The sequence below is a fragment of the Pleurodeles waltl genome, chromosome 1_1, assembly GCF_031143425.1.
Source record: "Pleurodeles waltl isolate 20211129_DDA chromosome 1_1, aPleWal1.hap1.20221129, whole genome shotgun sequence".
Taxonomy (NCBI): domain Eukaryota; kingdom Metazoa; phylum Chordata; class Amphibia; order Caudata; family Salamandridae; genus Pleurodeles; species Pleurodeles waltl.
In genome coordinates, this window is record NC_090436.1 from 173,676,930 (window position 1) to 173,692,597 (window position 15,668).

Consider the following 15,668-nt stretch of genomic DNA (forward strand, 5'->3'; position numbering starts at 1 on the left):
ATGTCTTTGGAGTGGGATCGACTATTAGAAACCTTTAATGCGTACGATGTGACCCCTTAACAGGACAAAAGATTAGACCAAACCCCTAAATAACTGCTAAAAGATATGTCTCTTAATGCCAGGCTCCGATTGGTCGCTAGGCCATGGAAACAAGAATTAAGCTTTAGGACTACATACAGAACAAGAGAATCACCCGCACTAAAGTTACTGACCGCACAAGTATGACACAGCCAATATTTCATTTTTTTTGTGTTTTTTTGTCTTCTCTCTTTTTGGGACAGGTTAGGGACTAGGCGGGGGGCCTTTACCAACGATATTATATGTACTGTTTAGATATAATAGACTAAGAATACCCTACGCATGTCAATGAGGTAAACGGTGTGTACAGTGTATATATAAATTGAAGCATGTATTCCTGCATAAATATGTTGAATGTGCTTAAAATGAAATAAAGTTTTTGTTAAAAAAAAAACTGAACTAGATTCCGCATTGCAAGCTGTCCTTTGATGCTTTGCTGCCTGTGTACTATCATCAGCCTAAACTTCAAAGGACACCTCACGCTAAGCCTTTTTGTGAGCTCACTGTGACATTAGGTGGATTTACAGAAGCTCACATTGCCTCTGGATCTAAATCTCTCCTCTTACAACACTTGGTACATTGTAAAGCTATTATCTGTATAAGTTTACCTTCCTCTGCTAAACAGAAGCTTAAAGTAAGCTGTGGGAGGCTTAAAATGGTTGTGCTATTTCTTTATAGCCTAGATTTCTGATTCTGAAAGAACTGTAACTAAGCCGTTATGATCATGAAGAAGGCAATGGGAAGTAAAATATAAAAAGCATAATAAAAATGTCAGAAGCCATAAAGTGAATTTACACATGTAAAACTGTACTCAATGTATAACTTAGAAATCTCCTTTTTGGAAACACAGTTTGTGCTTGCACAGCTATACATTTGCCAAATTTGAGCGTATTATTCAGTAATGAGTGCCTTATAAATACGTTTGCACAATATGTGTCGTACAGGGCAGGACATGCCCCCTAATGCCTGTTCTCCCATTGACAAGCTAGTGGGATCATTCCAAGTGGTTAGGGTTGCTTGCTTTTCTTAAGTGTTCTGTTTTTTAGACTAGTCTGATTCGTATCTTTAGTCAGTGACTTATCAGTTCAGTGGTTGTAGTAAATTCTGTTGGTGTGTTTTAAGTTGACATGCAATCACTTTTTCGAGGATCTTGCCGAGAAGTGAAATGTGGGGGGTGGCAATAATTTACAGTAATTTGACGCGTTATTAGGAGGTTGGTTTTCTTTAAAAAAGGAAGTATTTGAATGATTACTGGTGCAGACTTCCATAATTTAAGTAGTTGCTGGCGATGTCAGGTTACAGGGATGTAGTGGCATGATGTAATGATTTTATGATGGAGAAGGAGAGTTGGTCGTCATTGTAGGTTGTAGCCTGTTGGATAGAGGAGTGTCCTCAGGAATATCCTGAGGTAGAGTGAGTAGTTTGGTGGATGATTTTGAGAGGTCTATATTGTTGGAAGTTTTTTCTATTTTAGTGGTAACAAAGTTTATAATGCTAGTTACTTTCTCAATTGAATGGGTATGTGGTGAGATGGGACTGAGTTTGCACAATATTTTGATAGTGCCTTGCTTTCGATGTGTGTGGCAGTGGTGGCTTTCGTATAATGTCCAAGTTTAGCCTGGCATGTAGGTTTTGTGGTAAGGGGGCTGCTCTGAGGACTATGAATCTTCCCATGATCTGGGTGTTTGCCATATTTTTGTAGCTTTCGAATGTTGCGATTTCAGAGCCGAAGGTTATGGGAGTAACCTGGCCATTGGGCTTGAGTTTCGTTTTCTTAGGGTGGAGGAGTGAATGGGGCCGAAGAGTATAGTTGTGTGTGACAAGAAGAGAATTCATGGCATCTGAGATGTAACAATGGAGATTGGCCAAGGCCTTTTGGAGCCGAAGGAAAGTTCTTGAAGGATCTGGAGGTGGTGCATTTGGGTTGCCTTTGATTAAAAGCATTGATGAGTGTTTAGGTGCTGTGGCTACTGTCCGGTTGGTGGAAGTCAGGTGAATGAAGTTGAGGCAGACAGTGTTGTGTCAAGATTGTTATCTAGAGATTACACTTCCGCTTTGATGTGGGAGGTCAGGTTAGGCCAGGGGGATGGAAAGGCTGGTGTGAGAAATAAGCGGTTTGTAACATAAATCAGAAACAACTATACAGGACAGAGTGATCGTTTTGTGTATGTGAAAATGATATCATCAACGTGTTGACGCTGCAAATCTACATAATCTTTGATATCCGATTATATTTTGAGTCTCTTATATCCGCGTGTGGTGTTGCTTCTTTTTATGAAGCACAACACACTGTCCAGTTTTATTCACGAGAGATTAGTGGGCTCTGCTGTCTTGCAATTATAGATCTAGCTACTGTATATTTTTATAAAACGTGAAAAATAAATATTTAAACAATTGCAGAAGAATAATTGCTACTCTAAATTTGATGAAACGTGTGATATAAATATTTGAAAAATTGCAGAAGAATATTTTGCGAAATGTTGAAATTGTGAAAGACGAGTTTGCACCTTTGCTTTGTGGACATCGCCGCCTGACTGGCATCTTGCTCTCGCCATGCAGGTTCTATATGGTCAGCTACTGTGAGCGCAGCCACAGAATAGCCGTCGGAGGCCGCCACGGCTCAGTGGCCCTGTATGACATCCGGACTGGAAAATGTCAGGTAAATAAAGCATTGTGATTTCCTGTCCAGGAAGTGTGCGAAGTTATCGAGAGGAGAGTGAGAGAGAGCGGCTGCCTCTGCATCACTCGACTCTCCGAGCTGCCGGAACATTATGGATAATGCCGAAGGGATCAATAGTTTAATGAAGAACTCAGTCTATGGAGCCTGGTGTGTCGATCCACCGGAACCTGCTCGCGCGCGCGCGCCAGAGGAGCCCCGGCGCGTGCCTCCTGCTACACATGCAAAATCGTTTCAGTTTTGTGCTTCCTTGTCTGTTTATACTTTAGGATCTTGTGAATGTTATCTTTCCTGACATTTTATAGAAGTATTTTCACATTTAGGTACTTTAGGGTCTTCCTGTTCTAAGGAGCCAACGAAAAACGGGGTCTGATAGCCCCTGAAAACAGCGACCGTTACCTCATTCCATGATAACTAGACTGTTATGTGTCACAGTAACAACAAAACTTGTACTAGCCCAGATTCCAGTAACATTTGCACCGTTATTGGAAAAAGTGGCACACACTAGTGTTGAAACACACAATTTGCATCTGTCTTTTAGTGTAAGCTGCAGTTTTTTATTTAAAAAAAAGTGGTTGGTAGAAAAGGACTGTGGAATTAGTGAAAGGTCGAGCTACGTGGCAACAAAATAAGTAGGGTGTTAGGAAATAAAATTACTGAAAAAGAATGGTAGAACACACTCTCCACCGAGCAAAGGTTCAGATCGACATGTCAATGAGAAGGTGGGCTGCATGGACACTGGGCAACTGAAGAAAATTAGAAAACGTAGTTTACTTGATTCAGTTGTCTGTTGGAGGATAATTCATCTGTTGGAGATTAAAACCTTTAATAAACGTTCGAGGACAATCTCCTGCTGGAAAACTGTGATAGAAATAATTAACTTGATTTTTGAGGCAAAGACTATAGAGAATTTAAGATTTTCAAAGACGCCTTTGACATAAGACATTGCAGTGCACCGACAAGACCTTAGGTACAAAAGCTGCAGTGACTGCATAGACACCAACATTAAAGATGTGGAAAGGTAACAGTTTTAGTAAAATAGATGACCTGTTTAATGAAATGACACTTTGGAAAGTGTCTTCATTCGAGAACAGATCTAAGAGGAAGCCTAAAATAAATTCAGATTATTATAATTCATATAGTTAAAGATGTTTTGGTGACTGTGAATTCATTTGAGGCTTCCTCTAGCTAATCAAATTTCAAACTCATCTTTGAAGTTATTCTATATATATTTTGTATATTGTTGTATCTCGAATGCTTCAAAGGTTTTTTTGGGTTGTATTTATTTATTAGGTATTTGTTTCTTAATTGAGGTGTTTTTTCTATTTGTGAAGTGCTGCCTTCGAATGTGTAGCCACATCTGAGTACTAAAGATTTAAAAGTCAAGTTTTCAGTTAGACCTCAGGTTTGGTTGTCGAAATTCGATCGAAGGGATATTGTATTGTGCACAAGATGCGAGCTGCCTAGAGTAGGTTCCAGCATGGTGTCCTGTCCTATGCAGAGAGGTGGGGGAAATGGCATGCAACAGGTAGCAGCAAAAGCCTTCCTGAGGATGCACGTTTTTTGATACCTGTTACAAAACACCATGTTAGGTTGGTTTCTCAGGTTCAGGCTTAGCACGTTCCACAGATGTGCTTTGACAAATCCGATTGCTCATCCTTCACAAGACTTTCGGGTAAATCTGGTGTGGGCAATTAGGTTTGTTCTGCTTGATCTGAAGTAGTGGCTGAAGTTTTAGGGTGGTGTTAGGTTTTGTAGCTTGTTCAAACTTAGTAGCCCCAAGGCTTTGAAAATTGTGCAGATTAGTTTTTATTTCATACCTGGTGCACCAGGAGCCAAAAGAGTTCTTTTAGAGCTGGAATGATTGTTAAAAACTATTCAGACTGAAACAGTAGATGACCGCTTTGTTTTGCAACCTTTAGAGTTTGAGTATTACTTTTTTGTTTGCCGTAATGTAAAAAACGCTGCAAAAGGTTGAGTCAAGCAAGGACAAGAGCCCTGGTGAATTCTAAGACTATGCTGGAGAAAATGGAAGAGCCTAAGCATTATAAGTGATGCTTTAGTGATGGTTGGTTGGAAGCTTGGTGTTGAATGAGATGGAACTTGAATGGCAGGCTGCTTGTCAAGTTAGTTAACAGAGGTTTGGTTTTCATTTAATTCAGGTTGGGGTTGCTCTCCTTTATCGCAATTGCAAATGTGTTTCAGCCATGTTTTTAAGCTCATGTTTTGGTTTGAGGAATTGCCCCACTGGAGTTGGATTTGAATGTCATCTGTGTACATTTGTATTTCTAGTTAGAGGAGAGAGATGAAATTTGTCAGGCTTCTCTAATGTAAAAAAGTCATGGAGATGGGGGAGATGCTTGGAGGTCTTCGCAGTCAATGGATTTCACGATTGAAGAGAGTAATTCCGTTTAGAATTTCCTACTATGGTTTGATAGAGCAGAACTGCATCCTTAAAGAACAGTTTCATTTATCCTGGCAGAGTTTTTCTACTGGTTAAGAATGATCTTATGATTAATTGATCATAAGATCAAGATTTTAGACTTGCCGTTGTCGAAGGAGGTCTCAACTAAAGTCGGTGATGGCAGCGCCACCTCCAAAACTGAAGCCTAATTCTCTGTATTGTAAGAGATTGTTGAAGCCAGTGAGTCTTATCACTGGCTTTGAGACTTCACATTCAACATTGTGCATACAAAGAGGAGGTACAAGATAAGCCTATAATGTGACAGCTCTTACAGGTCAGTAGACTGATTCTTTAGCACTGGGATTATTATAGCTAGTTATACTGAGTATCCAATATGTGTTTACATTAAAAAAAATCTAACAAATCTAATAAAGAAATTAATGAAGGAAATAGGAAGAAAAGTGTGTAGAAGAAGGCTAAATAAAAGAAGACCCCCATATTTATATGTAACAGTTAAAGTAGTTATGCAACGCTTCTGGTTTTCTTTAGCCCAGTCAGAATTAACTTGTTTTCGTTAAATATTGAATATGTGTCTGAAATGCAGTGTATATTTTGAACATATGATTCACACAAGCCAAATATGCACACACATGAATGCTTGTTTTGATTTGTTGATTGTCCACATTTGGGATAGTTCATCTGTGGTAACCTGGATGTGCCCAATAATGTTCATCCTTCCATCCTTGTTATTATTATTATTGTTGTTATTATTATTATTTTCTGCCAGACAGTTTAATTGAAGTGGCAAAGGGTTAGTTTCCACTTGAACCCTTGCTTTTCTTACATTCCATTGATCTCCAGATGTAACTTCCGTGAAATATTTATATAAGATGTTGTGACTGGGGGTGAGTGTTTAAAAAGTTTCAACACTTCGTCCATAATTTTATTTTGTGTTATTACTCTATGTGCCATAAGTGGCAAGGGTATGCCCAGACAGGGGGGTCCCTTGCTCGCTGTGCCACTAGATTCAAGCAAGCCTGAACGATGAGGTGTGATGCCCTGAAACGGGTCCAAGAATGCTTGTTTCTGGACCAGGGAGGACCTTGGTTGGCAGTTTGGGCTGGACTGTTTCCATGGGGAGCAGTTTAAGACTCGTTTACATATGGCTGGGTCCAAACTGGGGTGATGTGCAAGCAAAATAATGATGGACTAAAGTCAGATCTGTGACTGGGGGTGAGTGTTTGAAAAGTTTCAGCACTTCATCCATCATCATCACAAGACATGGTTTCTCTGTTTGTTTTTTTGTTTTTTGTTTTTTTAAATGTAAGCCACATTGCACAGCATCTTACACTGCTGTGCATTAAGTAAAAAAATAAATGACAAAGCCAATATATCTCGCATAGGCGAAACATATTCACTTTGCCAGTGCTTGTCTTTTCTTCTACTTTTGTTATACTCTACACGGGATGTGGTCTTTTGGCTAAGATGCTCAATTTGGAAGTAGGAAACCTACAAAAAATGAGCGGGCTTGGGCAACCACATTTTCTCCATGACGTTCAGCTTTTAGCCTACAAAGCTACTAATGCCATTAAAGGGTGCACGGAAATTAATCTTCTCCCCATAAACCTTATCTTCAAAAACAGTTTACCGCATCACACTGTGCTCTAATCATTCAAAGGGTCTTTTGTCAGCTCTTCTTCAATATTATTCGTAGAACTGTCTGCAATTCCTGCCCACCATTCCCCTACCTCCTACTGTGTTGTTCGATGATCTGCTGTTGGGCCTAGAATCAACACTTCTTCCAAGCCTACTGAGTGCTTGACCAGCCCTAAAAAGGGTTCTAACGAAACATGTACGGAAACTGACCTGGTGACACTGTGAAATTATACCTAGTTGCCTGTTATTTATTAAAAGCCACAGGGGTACGGGAGCGGGAGTGGACTGGGATGAAGACAAAGTCTGTGCATCTGGCTGGAATCCCCTCACCAAGTAATGAGCATCACATGACTTAATTCTGAAATGGGATAAAACATGTGTATCTAGGAATCCCAGATCCTTTTTATGTTTCGCCTGAACAGAGCGAAACCTAAAAAGGATCTGGTATCAACAAAATGTATTGTTAATAATAGAAAAAAGCTTACAAACGCCTTAGGCAGCTCCATTTCTTATCATTGATTGGCTTCCGCCTCACTGTTATTTCCTTACGCATTGACCTAGTACAGCTTCCTGTCTGTGGCCGGTGTCCTTCCACTAGCCGTGTGTTCCTGTAGGTACTTTCTAAAACCTTTTTGATGGGCACTCTCGAAAAGTGCATGTCTACAGTCTGTCTCCCACCCTCAACCCCATGTTGCTCTCCACGCTGTCCATTGTTGCTGCTACCACCCTCCTTGCTTGCATCTTTCTCTTTAAGCTGTGCTGCATTGCTGGTCAGCATGCCTAAAAAAATTAACAAAGCAATAGATCTCATGTAGGCGAAACCTATTGGTTTTGTGAATGTTTTTTGAAAAATCTCCATTCCTGGCCGAATAGCAGGCTCTTTCTGCTGAAATTTACCTTCTGTTTTGGGAAGCTGGTAGATGTAGAGTTGGGGGGATGTGGGAGGGGAGACAGGGGTCATAGGGTGTGTGAAGGGTACACCAGGGCAGTGTTGCAGAGAATGTTATCTGCTCTCTCTTTGGTGCAGGAGAAGGGTAGGCAGCGGCAGGACTACACCTCTGCGCACAGCCCCTCCACATGATTTCGCTGGGTGCGAATATGGTAATTCTTGGTTTGAAAACACATGGCCACTTTTTGATGCCAAGAGCACTATCTCCTCCTGGGTAGTCTGTCTGGCCACTCGAAATTAGCCTGTCATTATGATGGAGATAATGAATACTATGTAATCTCTTGACTAAGATATCTTTTTAAGTATCTAAGCTGGTTCAGAGTTGTGCTTGCCTTGAATATGTGGTGATTGTGGCTCCTTAATATTTGCCTGCAGACACTTATCCTTTCTGAGTCTGGCCTGGCCATTGGCTGAGTTCTCAGTTTTCCACCCCACAACCAGCATGACTCACCACTGAATTAATGCCTTTCAGCTTTTTTTGCCACCCATGCTAAAACTGATTTGTAATAATGCCCACCAACCGCTACACCTCTGGACCAATCAAATTAGCTGGCTTAGTAGCATATTTTGTATCATGAAATTCCTTGTAAAGTGTTGTAGGCTCTACCAGTCTCGTTTCCCAGGTGGGGATTAACAACCTGTATTAGTTGTTTGCAACTAAAACAACCCTTTTTGGCATGCACCATGTCTGACAGTGATTACCAGCGTGACATACAATTGTTGTGCTTGTTGAGCACAGGGGTTTTTACGTTGAGCTCTTCTAAAACTTATTTTCGCTGCGTAGATCTGTCTCTCAAATGCAGAGATGTGCTTTCTATTGCTTGCTGTAGATTTATCACCTCAAGAAAATCCTACAGGCACCAGATTGGATCTATAAAGTTATTTAGTCAACACCATGTAAGGCCATGCAACTCCAGTTGCAGCTTCGCCCATCCATGATGTGACAGCATCTTTGTACAATGCTGTTTGGTGCACTAACATCAGTTTCTGTTGTCCGGCACCTTACATGGAGCTTATCTTTAGTGTTAACTGATCAAGTTCCTCAGTCAGTTTTAGAGCTTCCAGATCAAATGTCACTTTTTAAGTTGTTGAGGTTGAAACCCTATTGACAGTGCCCTAATTATGTTCTCAGATCCACTTAACATCTGCATGTGGTGTCTCCTTCAGCCTGTGACCTCCTGTTCGTCCATGCACGGTCAATATTATGTTTAGCACTGGCTTATAAGGACACTTGAAAATGGTCCTTTTCCTTCCTAGAAGTAAGATTCCTAACAGGTTGCAATCTTCCCAGGATTCCTATCATAAAAATAAAAAAATCATCACACAATGAAAAGGTCTTCTACTTACCATTCCTGGGAACATTCAGAGACTCTGGCGTTGTTCCCTGACACTGGTCTCTTCCTTGTCTTCAGAGCCAAACCCTGTTCCTAAAAAGAGGAAACTGGAGTGTAGGCCACATCCACTGACCCTTCTCAGTGCGATACCTTTAAACAGGCCATGCCCCATATCTTCGGAACAGGCTGTTCTCTGGGCTAATCTACAAGGGTATCCATGATCCTTCTGGATTGGTGTTTTTAGCGGCTCTTGCCCCAACACTGCTCAACTATTTTCTTCCACAGGCTGCGGCTAGCATATCTATCTAGCCCCTCACGTATTAGGGATCCTTGACCCTGAAGTACGCCCCAGACCGTTTAGGCTCTTAGCGAGGGCAGAAACATGTTGGTCTCCACTTTTTTCAGACACTTTGAATCATAAAACTCAAAGGTGTCCCCACTGTTCTTTTAACCTTACCTACAAACAAATATTAAATTCTTATATCTAACAGGTGATTTGCAAGGTCATTTTATTATCTATCCCACCTTTCAACTGGATCCCTCAACTTATCCAGCAAGATAAAATTTCAGCACTCCCTCAGAGTTCTTTTAACAACAAGGTTGAGTCCGCCCAGGTAGTATCATCTTACCTGGGTGGGGCTAGATGGTCATATGATGAAGCATGACACTATAATGTGTGTGAGACCACCTAGTCCATAAAGGGAACTCCTTCACACACCCAACTGCCACCTTCACCTCCTATGTCCATGAAGGCGATCGCCTAACCAGCGAACCCTGAATAGGCAACAAGAGACCTATTCTCCATATCCCCCACACATTTTTTGTGTTTGAAGCATACTTCAGTTGCCAACCCCTGGTGCAGTCTCTTCTTAAGCACAGAGATTCTTTCGACTGGAACATATCTTCAGCTCAGATTCTGATACCGTAGACATGCTCAATGGAACTTATGGGCATGCAGAGGAATATGCTTTGGAGGCTTATAACCTCCGCCCTCCTTAGCATACAGGTGATTGTAGAACTCCAAAGGGTGAAATTACTCCTCCCCCACACCCTTCACCCTTACTTCCTCCCCCCCACCACACCCTTCACCCTTACCCCAATCCCCATCCCTGTTTTCAAATAAGTCTGATCTTTCACGTCTAGTTCACATAAAACAACTTTTGGCAGCCGCTCTCCCCAGTCAAAGAAACGTTGTTGGATCTGTTTTTGCTGCATTGAAGAAACCCTTCTCGGGCCCCACAGTTCACACACTGATTACTTGTCGTTATATGCCTTCTGATCACAGGGCCTTGTGTAGGCATTCATCGCTGGAGATTTGGTCCTACTCCTTCTCTGGACCATGAGTCAAAATCACTAGGCTTCATGCAAGAAATTATTTTTCTCACCATGCAGTCTAGACCTGTGCACTGCCACTGCCACTTAGTTAAACATTATATCTACGACTTGTGGGAACTGGCAAGGGTGACCATAATTAGCCTTCATGGACACTTAAAGAAGACCTTCTCTGCTGATTTGGTGAGCAACAAATTGGATGCTTCCTGACAGATTTTCCGTCTGGGTCTACTGACATGATGGCTCGATCTATGACACAGCACAATCTACAGGCACGCCTGGATGTTTGTATGAGGTTTCCTTGGGAAACAGGTGTCCGTTTGGCACTAAGGGACTGTAGGAGGCTGGCCTGGCTTGTAGTGGGTACCAAGGGGTACTTACACCTTGCACCAGGTCCAGGTATCCCTTATTAGTGTAGAGGGGTGTCTAGCAGCTTAGGCTGATAGAAAAGGTAGCTTAGCAGAGCAGCTTAGGCTGAACTAGGAGGCGTGTAAAGCTCCTACTATACCACTGGTGTCATATGCACAATATCATAAGAAAACACAATACACAGATATACTAAAAATAAAGGTACTTTATTTTTATGACAATATGCCAAAAGTATCTCAGTGAGTACCCTCAGTATGAGGATAGCAAATATACACAAGATATATGTACACAATACCAAAAATATGCAGTAATAGCAATAGAAAGCAATGCAAGCAATGTACAGTCACAATAGATTGCAATGAGAGCACATAGGTATAGGGGCAACACAAACCATATACTCCAAAAGTGGAATGCGAATAACGTATGGACCCCAAACCTATGTGAGCTTGTAGAGGGTCGCTGGGACTGTAAGAAAACAGTGAGGGTTAGAAAAATAGCCCACCCCAAGACCCTGAAAAGTGGGTGCAAAGTGCACCTAAGTTCCCCAGAGAGCACAGAAGTCGTGATAGGGGAATTCTGCAAGGAAGACCAACACCAGCAATGCAACAACAATGGATTTCCAGACGAGAGTACCTGTGGAACAAGGGGACCAAGTCCAAGAGTCACGATCAAGTCTGGAGTGGGCAGATGCCCAGGAAATGCCAGCTGTGGGTGCAAAGAAGCTGCCACCGGATGGTAGAAGCTGTGGATTCTGCAAGAACGACAAGGGCTAGAAACTTCCCCTTTGGAGGATGGATGTCCCACGTCGTGAAGAAGCTTGCAGAGGTGTTTCCGTGCAGAAAGACCGCAAACAAGACTTGCTAGCTGCAAGGGTCGCGGTTAGGGTTTTTGGATGCTGCTGTGGCCCAGGAGGGACCAGGATGTCGCCAATTGCGTGAGGAGACAGAGGGGGCGTCCAGCAAGACAAAGAGCCCACTCAGAAGCAAGCAGCACCTGCAGAAGTGCCGGAACAGGCACTACGAAGTGGAGTGAACCGGAGCTCACCCGAAGTCACAAAGGAAGGTCCCACGACGCCGGAGGACAACTCAGGAGGTCAGGCACTGCAGGTTAGAGTGCCGGGGACCCAGGCTTGGCTGTGCACAAAGGAAATCCTGGAAGAGTGCACAGGAGCCGGAGCAGCTGCAAATCATGCAGTACCCAGCAATGCAGTCTAGCGTGGGGAGGCAAGGACTTACCTCCACCAAACTTGGACTGAAGAGTCACTGGACTGTGGGAGTTACTTGGACAGAGTTGCTGAGTTCAAGGGACCTCGCTCGTCGTGCTGAGAGGAGACCCAGAGGACCGGTGATGCAGTCTTTTGGTGCCTGCGGTTGCAGGGGGAAGATTCCGTCGACCCACAGGAGATTTCTTCAGAGCTTCTAGTGCAGAGAGGAGGCAGACTACCCCCACAGCATGCACCACCAGGAAAACAGTCGAGAAGGCGGCAGGATCAGCATTACAAGGTCGCAGTAGTCGTCTTTGCTACTTTGTTGCAGTTTTGCAGGCTTCCAGCGCGGTCAGCAGTCGATTCCTTAGCAGAAGGTGAAGAGAGAGATGCAGAGGAACTCTGATGAGCTCTTGCATTCGTTATCTAAAAAATTCCCCAAAGCAGAGACCCTAAATAGCCAGAAAAGGAGGTTTGGCTACTTAGGAGAGAGGATAGGCTAGCAACACCTGGAGGAGCCTATCAGAAGGAGTCTCTGACATCACCTGCTGGCCCTGGCCACTCAGAGCAGTCCAGTGTGCCAGCAGCACCTCTGATTCCAAGATGGCAGAGGTCTGGAGCACACTGGAGGAGCTCTGGGCACCGCCCAGGGGAGGTGCAGGTCAGGGGAGTGGTCACTCCCCTTTCCTTTGTCCAGTTTCGCGCCAGAGCAGGGCTGGGGGATCCCTGAACCGGTGTAGACTGGCTTATGCAGAGATGGGCACCATCTGTGCCCATCAAAGCATTTCCAGAGGCTGGGGGAGGCTACTCCTCCCCAGCCCTCACACCTTTTTCCAAAGGGAGAGGGTGTAACACCCTCTCTCTGAGGAAGTCCTTTGTTCTGCCTTCCTGGGCCAAGCCTGGCTGGACTCCAGGAGGGCAGAAACCTGTCTGAGGGGTTGGCAGCAGCAGCAGCTGCAGTGAAACCCCGGGAAAGGTAGTTTGGCAGTACCCGGGTCTGTGCTAGAGACCCGTGGGATCATGGGATTGTCTCACCAATGCCAGGATGGCACTGGGGGGGCAATTCCATGATCTTAGACATGTTACATGGCCATATTCGGAGTTACCATTGTGAAGCTATACATAGGTAGTGACCTATGTATTGTGCAGGCGTGTAATGGTGTCCCCGCACTCACAAAGTCCGGGGAATTTGCCCTGAACACTGTGGGGGCACCTTGGCTAGTGCCAGGGTGCCCACACACTAAGTAACTTAGCACCCAACCTTTACCAGGTAAAGGTTAGACATATAGGTGACTTATAAGTTACTTAAGTGCAGAGGTAAATGGCTGTGAAATAACGTGGACGTTATTTCACTCAGGCTGCAATGGCAGGCCTGTGTAAGAATTGTCAGAGCTCCCTATGGGTGGCAAAATAAATGCTGCAGCCCATAGGGATCTCCTGGAACCCCAATACCCTGGGTACCTCAGTACCATATACTAGGGAATTATAAGGGTGTTCCAGTATGCCAATGTAAATTGGTGAAGTTGGTCACTAGCCTGTTAGTGACAATTTGGAAAGAAATGAGAGAGCATAACCACTGAGGTTCTGGTTAGCAGAGCCTCAGTGAGACAGTTAGTCATAACACAGGTAACACATACAGGGCACACTTATGAGCACTGGGGCCCTGGCTGGCAGGGTCCCAGTGACACATACAACTAAAACAACATATATACAGTGACATATGGGGGTAACATGCCAGGCAAGATGGTACTTTCCTACAGGGACATATACCTGGATAGCAAGAGGCTCTTCGAAGACTAGTTCTTTTCTTCCCTGGACCACTTCAAGAAGTTCCACACTATGGCTCACTCATTGAACCATGCCTCAAGGGGTCAAACTGTTCCACAAACAATACCCTCTTTTCTCGACCTTTTCCTCTGCGAGAGGCAATGTTCACAGCCAATCCAGACCTCTCACCTCCCTTCCTGTTTATGTAATGGATGGGTGGTTGTCTTGGTTGGAGCAATTTAGATGATGTTCCTGGAAATGGAAAGCAGAAAAGGGTTCAGGCTTTTCTACTCAAGGCTGACTGCCTGCAACTCTAGGACATCGATGTTCAGCTATTGTTCTGGTCAAAGGCCTTGCACCTTCAACTCTGGCAGGTGAGCGCCCTAGCCCAACAATATGGCATCTGTAACAAATGTGGCTTGTGACTGAGGAGAGATAAAGGGATGGCCCACCATAAGATTGGAGGGGAACGTCCACAAATGCAGCTCTGGGTGGTTAGAATGGAAGATATCTACATGAGCAGGGAGATTGGACGTTAATGTTGGACGTTTACAAATGGCAATTTAATCCTGAAGTGACCAACAGTTTGGGATGCCCCTTAATGGGCCTCTTTGCCATCTTCCTGAACTCTGTATGCCCTCTGTTCTGTCCCCTACACCCCGCTCTGCTCTCCAAATGGTTCTCTTGAGGATGTCTTTAGGTACAGCTGGTCACAGCACTTGCTGCATGTACACGCAAGCACGGCTTTCATCTCTCCCTGGCTAAACAGTCCAGGAGGGACCATCTAAGGGATGGGACACTGGAGAGGGGACAGAGCTTAGTGATAATATTTGTCTATGAAGTCTCTATTGCCTGTTTCAGAATACAAAAACAAAGGCTTTTGAATCGGCCTCCAGTGTTCTAGTGTTCTGCATAGGCTGCAAAACCCTGTTTGGACTCCCAGGACGCAGAGTCTCCAACACTCAACCTGGAAACCTACTCTTAAGTAGGGTTTCTAACTTACCTCTGCTCACAGGTAAAAATGGCTCTTCTCCACGTAAATGTGTGAAGAGGTGTGATTGAAGACAGCAGGTCTGCTTCAGTGCTTGCATGACCCAGACATGTATCATTGTGGTCACTGGTGGGTAGCATGTTATTAAATAGTATTTGTGAGAACTGGGGTTATAGGGTCCTACTTTGGAGAGTAATATATATGGAAGCCAATAGGCCTCACTGTGACTTGCTCCTGCTCTTTCTCTCAGTGGTAACTTCCAGGGATGCGGGTTCAGCTTCTGTCCCCTCCAAGCTTCTCCCTGCTCCCTCCTTCAAGTAACAGGATGGGCTGCTGATGCTTGTGTGTGAAAAGCACTTCCTGGCATGCTTCGTCCTCTGGGATTTATACTCTGAATGCAAATCTCATGTTAAATAATGGTGTACCTGTTTCAGTTGTTGAATCTCATTTACTCTTGGACGTAGCTTTTTTGGATATCAAATTCAATCCTCGTTTACTGATCTACTGGTGGGTCAAACCTGTCTTAGATAGTGGCTCAGGAGACTATGACTGGAGCACTGTTTTAGTATAAAATATGGACTGCTACAATGTAAAGAAGCAGTGGCTGTTGTGCGTATGTACAAGCGACAGTTCCTGCAGAGATTCCTTTTTTAGGTCGAGGCTACCAGACAGCGCTGTCTGGTTGCAAAAGACATATTGTGGGTTTACCAAGAACATAGAAAGGCTTGCAGCCTGCCCAAGGCATCCCATTGGTGTCACTCCCATTTTCTTGCCTTCTGTTCAGTGACTCTCCTTGTTTCAACTTCTCCATCTTGTTTTTGTTCCTCCCATGGAGCATAGCCTCTTTTGCCCTCTCTTCTGGCTTCAGTCCATTCTCAGCTCGATTCAGTGAACTATTTTTTTTTAA

At 43.8% G+C, this 15,668-nt stretch overlaps 1 protein-coding gene across 4 annotated transcripts in view; it reads left to right on the forward strand.

The window, feature by feature from the left end:
- Positions 1-15,668, forward strand: part of WDR7 (WD repeat domain 7) — a 972,184-nt gene that overhangs the window by 778,864 nt on the left and 177,652 nt on the right. For all 4 annotated transcript variants that reach the window (XM_069219934.1, XM_069219942.1, XM_069219953.1 and 1 more), the window contains one exon: positions 2,638-2,737. In XM_069219934.1, coding sequence (XP_069076035.1) covers positions 2,638-2,737 — 100 coding nt within the window. The remainder of the gene's footprint in view (positions 1-2,637; positions 2,738-15,668) is intronic.